Source organism: Aulonocara stuartgranti (assembly GCF_965226115.1).
Source record: "Aulonocara stuartgranti genome assembly, chromosome: 23".
Taxonomy (NCBI): Eukaryota; Metazoa; Chordata; class Actinopteri; order Cichliformes; family Cichlidae; genus Aulonocara; species Aulonocara stuartgranti.
In genome coordinates, this window is record NC_138958.1 from 47,077,101 (window position 1) to 47,092,399 (window position 15,299).

The window sequence follows — 15,299 nt, forward strand, 5'->3', positions numbered from 1 at the left end:
CTGACAGCAGATACTCAGAACAAAGCGCTGCACACGTGTTCTTTACAAACATCTGTACATATCAAATATGGATCATGGCAGTGAATGAACACGTTTCTGTCATTTGTTTCATTGGCTTCTTTTTTCTGCCTGTGTTCATGTGATTAATGTCTAACACATAAACAGGTTTGTAATCAAACATCACATCATCAGGGAGGCATCATGAAACAAAGTTACTGCTGGAGGCTGAACTCAATTTGGTGGCAATGTTCAAAAATATCACTCAGATCATTTCAAAGCTTTTAGTTCTTCTTCTTCACTTCTGTAAAATAATAGAAAGAAAATCAGAACCCAGAAGTTCACTTCCTGATGACTGAACTCTTTCAAAATAAAGCTGAAAGCTCTGAATGTGACACCGCTGCTCCACCACAGTTTTTAGAGGAGGTCAAAGGTCAGTTCAGAGTGATGGATCCCAAACTTCCAGTACATCCAGTGAAGGACATAATCAGCTCTGTGATGAAGGCTTTTACTGTGGAGTTTGTAGGCTGATCACTCTGTGTTTAATAAGACAGGCAGGAACAGCAAAGGAAACTTGGATTCTGAACTCAAACACAAGTTTCTCCACTTTGACTTTTCTCTGTGACCATCAGAGCTTCTGCACAGTGTCATCAAATCTGGATGTTTGTCACTGACAGTCAATGATTTTAGTGATAAAGAAATGTGTTCACAGAGGGAGGAAGAGGAAGAGGAGTGGTGTCTGTGAGGAGGAGCAGCTGTCCTGCTGTGCTTTGTGTCAGGACGTCCTGAAGGATCCAGTCTCTACCAGCTGTGGACACTGGTTCTGCAGACAGTGCATCTCCTCATACTGGGACCAGTCTGCTTCATCAGGAGACTGGTCCTGTCCCCAGTGTGGAGAAAGATCCAGAAGCAGAGCTGGACTGCAGACAGCCAGTCAGAGCAGCTGTGTACAAAGTAAGACTGAACATCTGTCTGCTGATGGACTCATTTCTGAAAACTGGACTTCTTGTTGTTGTTCAGACATTGAAGAGTTTTCTTTCTGTTTTTCTTTCTTTCAGCAGATGTTGGTCTGCAGGAGGTTTTAGATGAACATAAGATCAGTCTGAGGAGGAGATGTGAACGTGTGACTGAAGGAAGTGATGAAACAGGAAGTAGAACCCTCCTCAACAGGATCTACACTGAGCTCTACATCACAGAGGGACAGAGTGAAGAGGTTCATAGCCAACATGAGGTGAGGCAGCTGGAGACAGCTTCCAAGATGGACGCCCTCCATGACACTCCAATCAGGTGCCAGGACATCTTTAAAGCCTTACCTGACCAACAGAGACCCATCAGAGTGGTTCTGACCAACGGCGTGGCTGGTGTTGGAAAAACCTTCTCAGTGCAGAAGTTCACTCTGGACTGGGCAGAGGGCTTGGAGAACCAACATGTCAGTGTGGTGGTTCTGCTTTCATTCAGGGAGCTGAACCTGATCAGAGAGGAGCAGTACAGTCTTCTGGAGCTGCTCCATGTTTTCCATCCAACATTACAGAAGGTCACAGCAGAGAAGCTGGCTGTCTCTCAGCTTTTGTTCATCTTTGACGGCCTGGATGAAAGCAGACTTTCATTGGATTTCACCAACAGGAAGCTGCTGTCTGATGTCACACAGAAGTCATCAGTCAGCCAGCTGCTGACAAACCTCATCCAGGGGAATCTGCTTCCCTCGGCTCTCGTCTGGATAACTTCCCGACCTGCAGCAGCCAATCAGATCCCTCCTACATGTGTTGACAGGCTAACAGAAGTACGAGGCTTCACTGACGCCCAGAAGGAGGAGTACTTCAGGAGGAGATTCAGTGATGAAGAGCTGTCCAGCAGAATCATCTCCCACATGAAGACATCCAGGAGCCTCCACATCATGTGTAGAATCCCAGTCTTCTGCTGGATCACTGCTACAGTTCTGGAGCACATGTTGACTACAGAGCAGAGAGGAGAGCTGCCCAAGACCCTGACTGACATGTACTCACACTTCCTGCTGGTTCAGACAAAGAGGAAGAAGAACAAGTACCACGAGGGACATGAGACGAGTCCACAGGAGCTGACGGAGGCTGACAGGGAAGTTCTTCTGAAGCTGGGGAGGCTGGCGTTTGAACATCTGGAGAAAGGAAACATCATGTTCTACCAAGAAGACCTGGAGCAGTGTGGTCTGGATGTGACAGAGGCCTCGGTGTACTCAGGAGTTTGTACAGAGATCTTCAAAAGAGAGTGTGTGATCTTCCAGAAACCAGTCTACTGCTTTGTTCATCTGAGCATCCAGGAGTTTCTGGCTGCAGTCTACATGTTCCACTGTTTCACCAACAGGAAGTCAGAGGTGCTGAAGAACTTCTTGGGAAAAAAATACAAAGAGTCATCTCTGGATGATTTTTTGATGGAAACACTAATAAAATCCTTCAGGAGTAAAAATGGTCGTCTGGACCTGTTTGTTCGCTTCCTTCATGGCCTCTGTCTGGAGTCCAACCAGAGACTCTTAGGAGGTCTGCTGGGTCAGACAGAGAACAGTCCAGAAACCATCCAGAGAGTCATCAAGAATCTAAAAGGAAGGAAGACAAAATCCTCTCCTGACAGAAGCATTAACATCTTCCACTGTCTGATGGAGATGAACGACATCTTATTATCTCAGGAGATCCAAGAGTTCCTGAAGTCAGAGAACAAATCAAAGGAACTCTCTGAGATCCACTGCTCAGCTCTGGCCTTCATGCTGCAGATGTCAGAGGAGGTTCTGGATGAGTTTGACCTGCAGAAGTACAAAACATCAGCAGAGGGACGACGTCGACTGATTGCAGCTGTGAGGAACTTCAGAAAGGCTCGGTGAGTCCAGATGTGATCATTAATATTATCAATTAGTGATAGTTTAGTTACTCAGTCACACAGTAATAAATTCTGCTTTATTTTGTGTTCACAGTGAAGAGTTGTTTTCATGCTTTTAAAAATGTTTTGTTTTTTATCAGAACACTACATTTGTATTATTCTGGCAGAGACCTTGGTAGGAGAGTGCACCTTCACATGTATGTGGGTGTGTAACTGTGAGCTTTTCACCACGTCGTCGGTTTTTAGTCTTACGCTGAGTTTGCAGTCTGACATGTTTTATCTGTGTGCTGTTTCCGCTTGGTCGTGTTAACACGGTGCAGCAGACAGTAATGAGACTGTTGCTCATGTCTGTGCTGCTGTTGGTCTGTTAGCATTGCTCCTTAGGAGAGAAGACTGAAGTGAGACTTTACAAAGAACGTGTTTGTAGTAAAGTGAAACTGTGTGAAACAGTGAAGATGGTCCAAAGCAGCCTCTGTTTGTGCTTCTGATCACTGCTCTTTCTGTCTGATGTTATTGTCTTTATCTGGGCTCTGATTGCACTTTCTTAATTTTTCCAACTAATTATTGAACGTGTGAACAATCACATTATCTGTGACATCATCACCATCAGCATATGTGCTTCAGTTCTTTAGTTTTTCTTTCCTCTGTACTAAAGAGCTGAGATGGACAGCAGTGTGCCAGCATACATCCAAAATTAGAGTCAGAGGTCACTGCAGGTCATTATTTTTATACTGTCACCACTCGTGACTCCGCCCCTTTACAACAAAAGTCCCACAAACAGCGTGTGAGGTCACGAACACACCACAGCATCACCAAGTCACAAGGACGAGGCTCTGACAGGGACGACTCACAGCAGGAAGAGGTCAGTCTGTGCCCGTTGGCAGAGTGTTGGGCGTGATCACGTCGTATCTGCATTATTTGGTACGATCATCATAGAAATGATCAGAAATCATCACCAGACGAGAAGCTGAGCTTTGATTACTTGATGCCAGCATCATCATCATCATCCCTGGTGGTTGGTGACGTGTAGCAGCAGTGAGTGGGCCAGAGTGATTTGTGTGTTTGTTTTTCTTAAAGTGGATTGTTGAGTCATTCTGGCTCGTTTTGGTTTCACAGCCATCCTCCTCACCTGGATGCTGACTTGCCACTTAGTGAGAGCTCTGTGGAGATCTTCAGGTTCGCCAGTATAGTCGAGAGTCACTTTTATTCTTTTGGGACCCGACGCTGGAGATGTGGAGCTCACAGGGGCCTTACTTGCCGAGTTCTTCAGCGTGATTTCTCCACGGTGAACAGGTTTACCGTGGAGCACAAGAAAGCTGACCTTATTGCTTCGATGGAAACGGAGTAAGGCCGAGTTTTAGGACCACGGTAAGAAAAATATTCCCGATCATTTTAAGATAAAGTCGAGGTTAAAGTCAAAATTGTATTTGGAGAAAAAAGTTGAAATGTGGAGATTTGATGTTTCAAGACAAACTGCCAGGTTTGCTGTCCCCTCTACAAAACGCTTTGTTTAGATGAGTTAGTGAAACAAAGTGATCCACCGTCTTATGATAATAACTTTATTTCTAAAGCGCTTTCAAACAAAGTGCTGAACCAATATTTCATCATCCAGTTTTGCAGCATCCATCCTCTTTATTGTACGAAGGTGGAACCATCGATAACCTCGCATCCGTCCATTACAAGACATTTGATTTTGTACAAATCTTCCAGATTTGTGTTTTTCAGCTTTCTGCACCATCCTTTCAGCATCTTTATACTTTTCACCACACTGTGTTTATATAACACATGGATGTGTAACAGGAATCATTTCCCTTCTTTAGCTAACACCACTGCTGAAGTTTCACTGACTCAGAGAGTACAGCAGCTGTGGCACTTTGTCCTGAAACAGCAAATCTCCACATTTCTTCTTTATTCTCAAAGTCATTTTCACCTTTAATGTTGAAATTAAGGACATTATTTTTTCCTTAATGTGGCATGGGCCTTCTGTATAACAGAGACCCAGCAGTAACTAGTGAAGCCCAGTGTGAGGGTCTCTGTCTTTAAAATAATGAGAGCTGGTGATAAAGTGGTGGTGAGGGAATCACGGCTGAGACTGAACTTCGATCCGCCTCCCTGCATCCTTTTTACTTACCAAGAGAGTTTCCACAGATCCTTGTTACTGATGTGTACGTTCAACTGAGGGCGAATGTGGAAGTCGCCACTCAGACCACAGTAACGTCACACCAGACGCTCCCAGTTTATTTTGTCATTTTAATCAATGTACAGTTGGGAGGTCGCTCGCTGACGTTTGTTATGGCTCCATCAAGGAACCTAATAAATCTTTCTGTAGAGCTCTCTGTGGCATGTTTGACTGAAATGTGTTTTATTTGGTTCCCATCATGAAATCTGTCTTAAAGAGAACTAAACCTCAGTGCTGGTTCTGGTGTGGTCAGCGAGTCCATCCAGACCCTTCAAGACTGTTTTTCTTGGACTGATTAGGACTTATTTCAAAATGCTTGTGTGACTTGGATAAATTTACAGACTGTGCACATGTGCACTGGCTCCAGACGTGGGGTTGTCCTGCATAGTCAGTGGTGTCAGTAAATCATTAAGTAAAATAATATGTAACTAGATTCCTTTGAAAGAGCAACCATGGATGACAAAGCTGGGCGGAGTCTGCTCTAAGACACCAAATGAGCAAATGTTTGCTGACCTGTATCAGTGATCACCTTTTTGTTGGCCTGGTCCCCCAGTCCTCCCACTCCCCCCGGTCCTCGGTGGATGCTGTCACTTCCTCTGACACTGGCTCACCATTTATGTTGTGTCAAAAATCAAACGTGAAGATCTAATTTACTCTAAACTCTCTGACTGTTACTAATATAGTCATAAAATATGCAACAACCACTGGAGATGGAGATGAAGCTTCAACTTGCAGAAAATAGTTTATTAAAATCAGTTTGAATAAACCCAAGGCTCAGAGCAAAAGAGACAAAAGCGCCCCCAAGTGGTCAGACTGTAGACGAACAGAATAAACCCTATCAAAGACAAACACGCTGGAAGCATCTTTTCTAACACTCCAGTATTTATTAGCATTTATTATAAATTTATTGTGACTTTGAAGACGTTCAGTGTTTCCTTTGGTATAACGGAGGTCTGACTACAGTCCAGTAAACACACTGATTAGGATTATAGATTAAACTGCAGTAATACTTTCACAGTGTGCAGTGATGCACAGGTCCGAGTGGTTTTACACTGAAATTCTCAACAACAGGAAACTATAAGAATTTGTTACTCTAATAATAAACATAGAAGAAGAAAAACATTTTTCATTTAGAGTTGATGAATATAAATGAATTTGAACTTTACAAACCAATCAAAGACAAACTGATCCATGTGAGTTTATAACAATATTCAAAGGCTGCTGCTGGACACAGACAGGTAACATCATTTTGACTTGCTGTCACCTGGATCTGGAGTCATAAACACTGAAGCGCTGACCATTAATACAAGTCTGTTTCTGCCAACTAGTGATAAACCTGCAGACTAATGGCTCAGAAAGCTAAAATGAGCCAATCATTTCTGTGTTTAGTTCCCCTGAAATCAGATGTGATATCTGCAGCTCTGAGTTCATTCATCATTATTGTCCAGTGATGACATTTCTGCTCCGTTTGGTGACAGTCAGCAGATTTTTCCTGAGTGTGGACGTGAACAGTCGTACCTGACAGCAGCAGGTAGCAAACAGAGATCGTCTTTCCAGCTGGAACTCTTCACTGAGCTGAGCTCATTCAAAATGTTCTGGATTCAAGACAGGAAACAGTCCACATGTGTGTCTTCACTCTGACTCTGGATCAGATCTCACTGACAGACTGTGGACATTATGGAAGCCTAAATGTGACACCATCTTCCTCCTTCATCTGCAGATTAAAGCCAAACAAAGATTCTCATTAAAAGTCTGCAGGTCTGAGAGAGACTCAATCGTTGTGTCATGTCAAACACAGTAAGAGGAGCTGAAGCACAGATGTGAAGAGCAGATGTTCATCAGATTATGACCTCACTCTGTTTTGTCTTCATATACATTCAGTCTGTGTTTATAATGCAGACTTTCTGCTTTTATAATAACACATTTTGTATTTTCTATGATCACAGACTGGCTGACTGTGGACTCTCAGGGACTCATTGTGAAGTTGTGGCCTCGGCTCTGAAGTCCATCCCCTCCCATCTGACAGAACTGGACATGAGTGAGAACAAGCTGCAGGATTCAGCAGTGAAGCTTCTGTGTGCTGGACTGGAGAGTCCAAACTGTCGACTGGAGACTCTGAGGTGAGTTCACTGACTGCAGCTGTTGTTGTTTTTCTATATTTCTGATCTTTGATATTTGAAACGTTCTTTAGTTCCTAAATGTTCAGGATGTGTCTGAAGACAAATGTGTCTTTGAGTGCTTTCAGAAATGTTGTGTCTTTCCAAACGACTGAACAACAGTTTTTCCTCTTGGCTCCAAATAGAAGTGACAGACTTGCGCAGCGTTCATTTAAAGGCTGACAGAAGTGGAGTGGTGACGGGGAGATGTTTGTCAGGACAGCTTTTCAGCCTCCACAGGTTCATGTTGTGCTCCGTCAGTCAGTGAAGATGAAGTCAGTACTGGTGAGGCTGTAGAGTGTGTCAGGGATGTGAATGAGGCTGTTGGAGATCTGATGATAGCAGATAAAAACAGGCTGCAGAGACTTTGAGCTTGTGTGGAAACAGACAGAGAAAAGAAAGACATGAATGTCAAAGCTAATAAAGGTGAAGTTAGGAGCTGTGATGATGTTCATGTATCAGAAGCTGTCGGGCTGCTACAGAGACGACCCACACAGCTGCTGTGGTGAGGTTTGTGTTAAAGCAGAGGAACACAGGCCCAAACATGACAGCAAAGCAGGTTTCAGGCTCTGTGAGAGGATTTCAAACAGAAGCTGGAGAAGAGAAAGGACTACAGAAAGAAGGCAGCTGAGACCAGTCCAAGTGTTTCCATGGAGCCCAGTCTAACATTCATTTATACACTAACGTACAGAAGTGAACGGGAAAATGAATCCATAGTTTCAAATGTAGAAACAGTTCTCAGTTCATTTACAGAGTTTAATACAGTTCATGAGGAAATGTTCAAAACAGCAGCTGAGAAGAAATCTGCTTCACAAAGTTGGATCCAATTCCAATAGTTTGTGATGCACTTTAACGCAGCGTGAGCAGTTCACTGCCTAACCCCACAGAGACTGTCAGTCTGGACTTTTCTTTATTGCTATTGGCTGTCAGTGAGATTTCAGAGCAATCAGAGACTGTGGGTCTGTGTATGAAGTATAATTCATGTGCAGTTGTTGAAGTTGTAGAATGAGAAATAGCAGTTTGGGGTATTTCCTGCTTTCATTGTCCTGCTTGTGCTGATGAAAATGTTTATTGACGTGTGAATTCATTCTTCAACGCTCGATTCTGCCTGAACAACGAGAAAACTTTGCTTTGTGTAACAATTCAAAGCACTGAAGCATCGACTTATTTCATTATCCAACAATGAAAACAGGAAACACAGACAGCTGGCCTTCAAAGTAAAAGCTGCTCCTTTTGAAACATGTTGGTGGTAAAATGTAAGAAGAGCTGAAGCACATAAATGATCTACGTGCCAAAATATTAAACACAGTTGATATATTTGTGTGAGTGTTGTGATTCAGGTGTAGATGTCATAATGTACATATAGCAGAGTTTCCTCTTCTAGATCAGCTGATCAGAGTCGGGCCAATCAGCTCTGAGCATGCTCAGTCTGAGTTATGGAGCCACATACTATGATTCACCATGGCAACGGCATGAGCAGAGGCTCCGTGTGAATCCAGAGGAGCAGAAACATGAATAATGACAGTAGATGTTTGTGTGAAAGTGCTGGAAGCAAATGAGTGTGTGATGTTCTTTCAGTGTTGCACTTTGTAGACGCTCCCTGAGCACTGGTCTCACAGCCAGCTGCACATAGAGACCAGTGTTGTTAGTCCAGGTCAGAAGATGACTTGTTGGAATGAAAATGAGCTTGTAGTTTGTCTGCTTTAATAATGTGACTGGAAAAAGGTGTTGGACTTCAAATATGTCCATTTCTGTCACACTTCACCTTTAAAAGTGAAGCCATGTGGTTCCTGCAAGGAAAAACACGACTTTTTCAAGTCTTTGTCCTGTTTTTATGAGAAATGTACGACTTTAATGTGAAACATTCAGAGTTTTTTCTCTTGTTGTGTTTGTTTGAAGCTGCTTCCTGTTGGCTTCAGCTGTTTGGAGTTTCCATTTTCTAAACTTCTACATTCTGAACCTTCTTCAGCTCTGAACAGATGATGAAACACTGAATGATTTCAAGCACTTTGTCTAATAAACTTACATCTTTCATTCTTTATACAGATTGAAGAGCTGTGGTTTGTCAGAGATCAGCTGTGATTATCTGGCAGCAGCACTGAAGTCCAACCCCTCCCATCTGAGAGAGCTGGACCTGAGCGACAACAACAAGCTGCAGGATCCAGGAGTGAAGCATCTGTGTGGTTTCCTGGAGAGTCCAGGATGTAAACTTGAAACTCTGAGGTCAGTCAGCATGTTTTAGTTGTGCTGAGATGAATATGATGTGAAAGTTGTGCTGACACTAAACTGCAGACATCAGGCTGATATTATACTGATCCACACTGAGGATCTTCATGGTAAAGTCTGTTTTCTTCTTCTCTGGTTTAGTCCATTGACTGCAGCAGAACAGTGTTCACATTTCAAACAGTGATGCTCAACGTATGGCCCGCGGCCCACACGCGGCCTGCCCACCTTTCCTAATTCAGAGAGAGGGGACCCTGATTAACTGTGTAGCTTCTTCCTCACACTTCTAAGTATCAGACACAACAATGAATAATCCACAGCTGACTGTCTTTAGCAGGTCAAAGGTCACGGCACACAGCACTCTGTGAAACAGTTTGGAGCAGGAATTCTTGCACATTTACAAACTGACACTGCTGCACGGCATGCTGGGTAATGCTAGCTGCTCAGGTATGGGCGTGCTAACGGCTGTGAGGCTCTGTGGCTGCAGAACACTGAAGAAGAGAAAAGAGAGGTGGAGGATGAAGAAAAGAGGCGGAGATGAAGCAGAAGTTAAGCTCCAGAGAGGAGCTGTGTCTGTGTGGGTGGGTGATAGGTTTGTAGCTTGAACCTATTCGCTGGAACGTTGAAGACAATATAATTACACAGCAAGCAAGACACAAAGTAGGCAAAGTTCTTCTTGTTACTCATTCAATACAATTCAATTTTATTTATATAGCGCCAAATCACAACATAAGTCGCCTCAAGGCACTTCATAGATACAGAGAAAAACCCAACAATCATATGACCCCCTATGAGCAAGCACTTTGGCGACAGTGGGAAGGAAAAACTCCCTTTTTACAGGAAGAAACCTCCAGCAGAACCAAGCTCAGGGAGGGGCGGGGCCATCTGCTGGTTGGGGTGAGAGAAGGAAGACAGGATGAAGACATGCTGTGGAAGAGAGACAGAGGCTAATAACAGATATGATTCAATGCAGAGAGGTCTGTTAACACATAGTGAGTGAGAAAGGTGACTGGAAAGGAAAAACTCAATGCATCATGGGAATCCCCCGGCAGCCTACGTCTATTGCAGCATAACTAAGGGAGGATTCAGGGTCACCTGGTCCAGCCCTAACTATATGCTTTAGCAAAAAGGAAAGTTTTAAGCCTAATCTTAAAAGTAGAGATAGTGTCTCCCGAATCTGAACTGGAAGCTGGTTCCACAGAAGAGGGGCCTGAAAACTGAAGGCTCTGCCTCCCATTCTACTTTTAAATACTCTAGGAACAACAAGTAGGCCTGCAGAGCGAGAGCGAAGTGCTCTAATAGGGTGATATGGTACTACAAGGTCATTAAGATAAGATGGGGCCTGATTATTTAAGACCTTGTATGTGAGGAGCAGGATTTTGAATTCAATTCTGGATTTAACAGGAAGCCAATGAAGGGAAGCCAAAACAGGAGAAATATGCTCTCTCTTTCTAGTCCCTGTCAGGACTCTTGCTGCAGCATTTTGGATTAGCTGAAGGTTTTCAGGGAGTTTTTTGGACATCCTGATAATAATGAATTACAGTCGTCCAGCCTGGAAGTAATAAATGCATGAACTAGTTTTTCAGCGTCACTCTGAGACAGGATATTTCTAATTTTAGAGATGTTGCACAAATGGAAGAACGCAGTCTTACATATTTGTTTAATATGTGCGTTGAAGGACATGTCCTGGTCAAAAATGACTCCAAGGTTCCTCACAGCATTACTGGAGGCCAAGGTAATGCCATCCAGAGTAAGAATCTGCTTAGATACCATATTTCTAAGCTTTTCAGGGCCGAGTACAATAACCTCAGTTTGATCTGAATTAAGAAGCAGAAAGTTATGCATGAGGGAGACCTGCCTGGAGCCAAGTGTCGTTCCCCATAGCACTCCTTTTATTGTGGTAACATGAATATGCAAGGCAAGGCAAGGCAAGGCAAGTTTATTTGTATAGCACAATTCAACAACAAGGTGATTCAAAGTGCTTTACAGAGACATTAGAAACAAGAACAAATAAAAAGCATGATTTAAAATTGATTAAAACAAGCAAATAAACTAACTAACTAATTAACAAACAAACAAACAAACAAAACAGTATATAAAATCAAAACAGATAAAATCAGAACAGTAGATAAAATCAGTAGTTAAATGTAAGTTTTGAAATTTAAGCTTAAAAGTGTGGATTTGGTGCTTTATTCAAATGCAGCTGAGAACAGGTGAGTCTTCAACCTGGATTTAAATAAACTGAGTGTTTCAGCTGATCTGAGGCTTTCTGGGAGTTTGTTCCAGATATAAGGAGCATAAAAGCTGAATGCAGCTTCTCCGTGTCTGGTTCTGACTCTGGGAACTGATAAAAGACCGGATCCAGATGACCTGAGGGATCTGGATGGTTCATACTGGGTCAGGAGGTCACTGATGTATTTTGGTCCTAAACCATTCAGAGCTTTATAGGCCAGCATCAGAACTTTAAAGTCTATCCTCTGACGGACAGGCAGCCAGTGTAAAGACCTCAGAGCTGGACTGATGTGGTCCACTTTTTTGGTCTTAGTGAGGACTCGAGCAGCAGAGTTCTGAATGAGCTGTAGTTGTCTGACTGATTTTTTAGGTAGACCTGTAAAGATGCTGTTACAGTAATCAAGCCTACTAAAGATGAATGCATGGACTAGTTTTTCCAGGTCCTGTTGAGACATCAGATCTTTTATCCTTGATATATTCTTGAGGTGATAGTAAGCTGACTTTGTTATTGTCTTAATGTGTTTTTCTAAGTTTAGGTCTGCATCCATCACTACACCCAAATTTCTCGCCTGGTTTGTGGTTTTTAGATGTATAGATTGAAGTTCTCTGGTGACCTGTAATCGTTTTTCTTTGGCGCCAAAGACTATTACCTCAGTTTTGTTTTTGTTTAGCTGGAGAAAATTGTGGCACAACCAGTCATTGATTTCCTCAATGCATTTACCAAGAGCCTGTACAGGGCCTCGGTCTCCTGGTGACATTGTGATATATATTTGTGTGTCATCTGCATAGCTGTGATAGTTTATTTTGTTGTTGTTTATAATCTGTGCCAGTGGGAGCATGTAGATGTTAAACAGAAGGGGTCCCAAGATGGAACCTTGGGGAACTCCACATGTGATACTTGTCTGCTCAGATGTGAAGTTACCTATTGATACAAAGTATTTCCTGTTTTCTAAGTATGTTTTGAACCAGTTTAGTACAGTTCCTGAAAGACCTGTCCAGTTCTCCAGTCGTTTGAGTAATATGTTGTGGTCAACTGTATCAAATGCTGCACTGAGATCCAGTAAAACTAGGACTGACATTTTTCCACTGTCTGTATTCAGACATATGTCATTAAACACTTTGGTCAGAGCGGTTTCAGTGCTGTGGTTCTGTCTAAAACCTGACTGGAAGGCATCGTAGCAGTTATTCTGTTTTAAGAAGTAATTGAGCTGTTGAGAAACTGCTTTTTCAATGATCTTACTTAAAAACGGGAGATTTGAGATCGGCCTGTAGTTGTTCATTTGTGTCTTGTCAAGATTGTCCTTTTTCAGTATAGGTTTGATTACAGCAGTTTTTAGTGGTTCTGGAAACACACCTGATAATAAAGAAAAGTTGACGATCTGTAACAGGTCTGACTCTAAAGTCTTTGAGACCTTTTTGAAAAAACTTGTTGGCAGGACATCTAAACAGCAGGAGGAAGAGTTCAGTTGACCTAAGATGTCCTCCAGGTCTTTGCTGTTAATAGGTTGAAACTGTTTCATGGTGTTTAAACAGTTTTTTGGTGGACACAGTACATATCCTGGATCTCCTGTTGATGTACCAATTGCTTGTCTAATTTTTTGGATTTTTGCAGTGAAGAATTTGGCAAAGTCATTGCAGGCCATGGTCGAATGAAGTTCAGCTGCCACTGACACAGGAGGGTTTGTTAGCCTGTCAACTGTAGAAAATAAGACCCGAGCATTATGGCTGTTTTTAGTGATGATGTCAGAGAAGTAGGACCTCCTTGCATTCCTCAGTTGTAAATTATAATTGTGAAGTTTCTCTTTATAAATGTCATAATGAACCTGGAGGTTTGTTTTTCTCCATCTGCGCTCAGCTTTCCTACACTCTCTTTTTTCATTTTTCACCAGTGTGGAGTTTCTCCATGGAGACTTTTTCCTTCCAGAGATAACCTTCACCTTAATGGGAGCAATAGTGTCCATTACATTTAACATGTTAGCATTGGAGCTATTGACGAGCTCATTGACTGACCCTCTGGACAGGTCAGGTGTTAATGGGAAGACCTGGTTAAAAATTGCACTACTGTGTTCAGTTATACACCGTTTTGTGATCACTGTTGTTGATATATTTGTGTGGGCTGAGATTTTACTTTCAAAGAAAACACAGTAATGATCAGACAGGCCCACATCAGACACAGTAACCTTTGAAATGCTCAGGCCTTTGGAGATCAGTAGGTCAAGAGTGTGTCCTCTATTATATGTGGCCTCTGTTACATGCTGAGTCAGCCCAAAGTTGCCCAGAGTGTTACTCAGGTCTTTAGTCCCTTTGTCCTGAGGGTTGTCCACATGAATGTTAAAATCCCCAGCAATAATTACACAGTCAAAATCAACACAGATCACAGACAGCAGTTCACTGAGGTCATTAAAAAAGTCTGTGCAGTATTTGGGAGGCCTGTAAACATTAAGAAACACAACTTTGGATGGGGCCTTCAGCTGTAAAGCCACATATTCAAAAGACTGAAAACTTCCAGGAGATAGCTGCTTACATTGAAATGATTCATTAAATAAGACAGCAACCCCTCCTCCTCTCCTGCTCACCCTGACCTCACTGATAAAACTGTAGTTAGGAGGGGTCGTCTCGATGAGAACAGCTCCACTGTTACTTTGGTCCAACCAAGTTTCAGTTAAAAACATAAAATCAAGGCTGTGCTCAGTGATTAAATCATCAATTAAAAATGTTTTCCCAGCTAGAGATCTAATGTTTAATGCATAGGGTCATTAACATATGACGTCTACATAGGTATACATGTGAACAAAGAATACTGTTTGTGTGTGTGTGTGTGTGTGTGTGTGGTGGGGGGGGGGTCAGAGTGTGACCCCATAAATGACTTCCCTAAACCTGCTGGTCTGGAAGTCCAACAGTTCATCTAAACAAAAGGCACTTAGCATAAAACAGATACAGCCATGTTTATCCTACCATAAAACAATAAAACAAGGTACGACCTCTTCCCATGCTCCCAGGATGTAGGCGTGCATTCCAGTGTGGACCCGCCAAGCCTTTGCAGCCTGCTAAAGATCACACATCCTATCAGTACACAATTGATTATACACCTCTAAGCATATATGGTTAAATATTTCTAAGCATAAATGACAATCAACAATACAAAACCTAACAGCGGGGCTCAGGCAGCTCCGCCCACACAGTGACAGTGAAGCAGGAGTAATAAATGAAGACAGCAGACAGGATTTGATAAGCTGATGTACAAACATGTAGAAACGGGTCCATACAGACTGAAGCGTGTCTCCTTTGCATCTTCCATATTTGATACTGAGAGTTTCCAGAAGAGCAAACATCAAACACGCCTCCAAACATGTGACGAGTCAGACTGACATCATTTCTACAGAGAACAGTGTGAGCTCTCAGCAGGTCACTTCAATAAGAAGGACAAAGTGCAGCAGGAATGACTAAACCCACTAACAGTCTGATATCCCCGTGTTCCTGTTGTTCTACAGCATCATCATTAATGCTGCTCCACCACCATCACTGCAGCTGACCAATCAGCTTCTGTCACGTCATGTGACGCTCTGTGACTCAGACTGGAGAAATGCTAAATGGCTAACCTGAAGCTAACCTGAGAAACAGTCAAAGTACTGATGATTCCTACAAAGTGTGTGTGTTCAGTATGAGAT

At 42.7% G+C, this 15,299-nt stretch overlaps 2 protein-coding genes across 2 annotated transcripts in view; both read left to right on the top strand.

The window, feature by feature from the left end:
* Nucleotides 1-15,299, top strand: part of LOC309701484 (NACHT, LRR and PYD domains-containing protein 12-like) — a 1,104,110-nt gene that overhangs the window by 73,099 nt on the left and 1,015,712 nt on the right. The gene's annotated exons all lie outside the window — the stretch shown is intronic.
* LOC309700361 (protein NLRC3-like) lies at nucleotides 678-15,234 on the top strand (the record flags this gene model as incomplete). Its single annotated transcript, XM_082523882.1, has 4 exons — nucleotides 678-951; nucleotides 1,056-2,841; nucleotides 6,967-7,140; nucleotides 15,123-15,234. The coding sequence occupies 4 exons, from the start codon at nucleotides 678-680 to the stop codon at nucleotides 15,232-15,234; spliced, it is 2,346 nt and encodes a 781-aa protein (XP_082380008.1).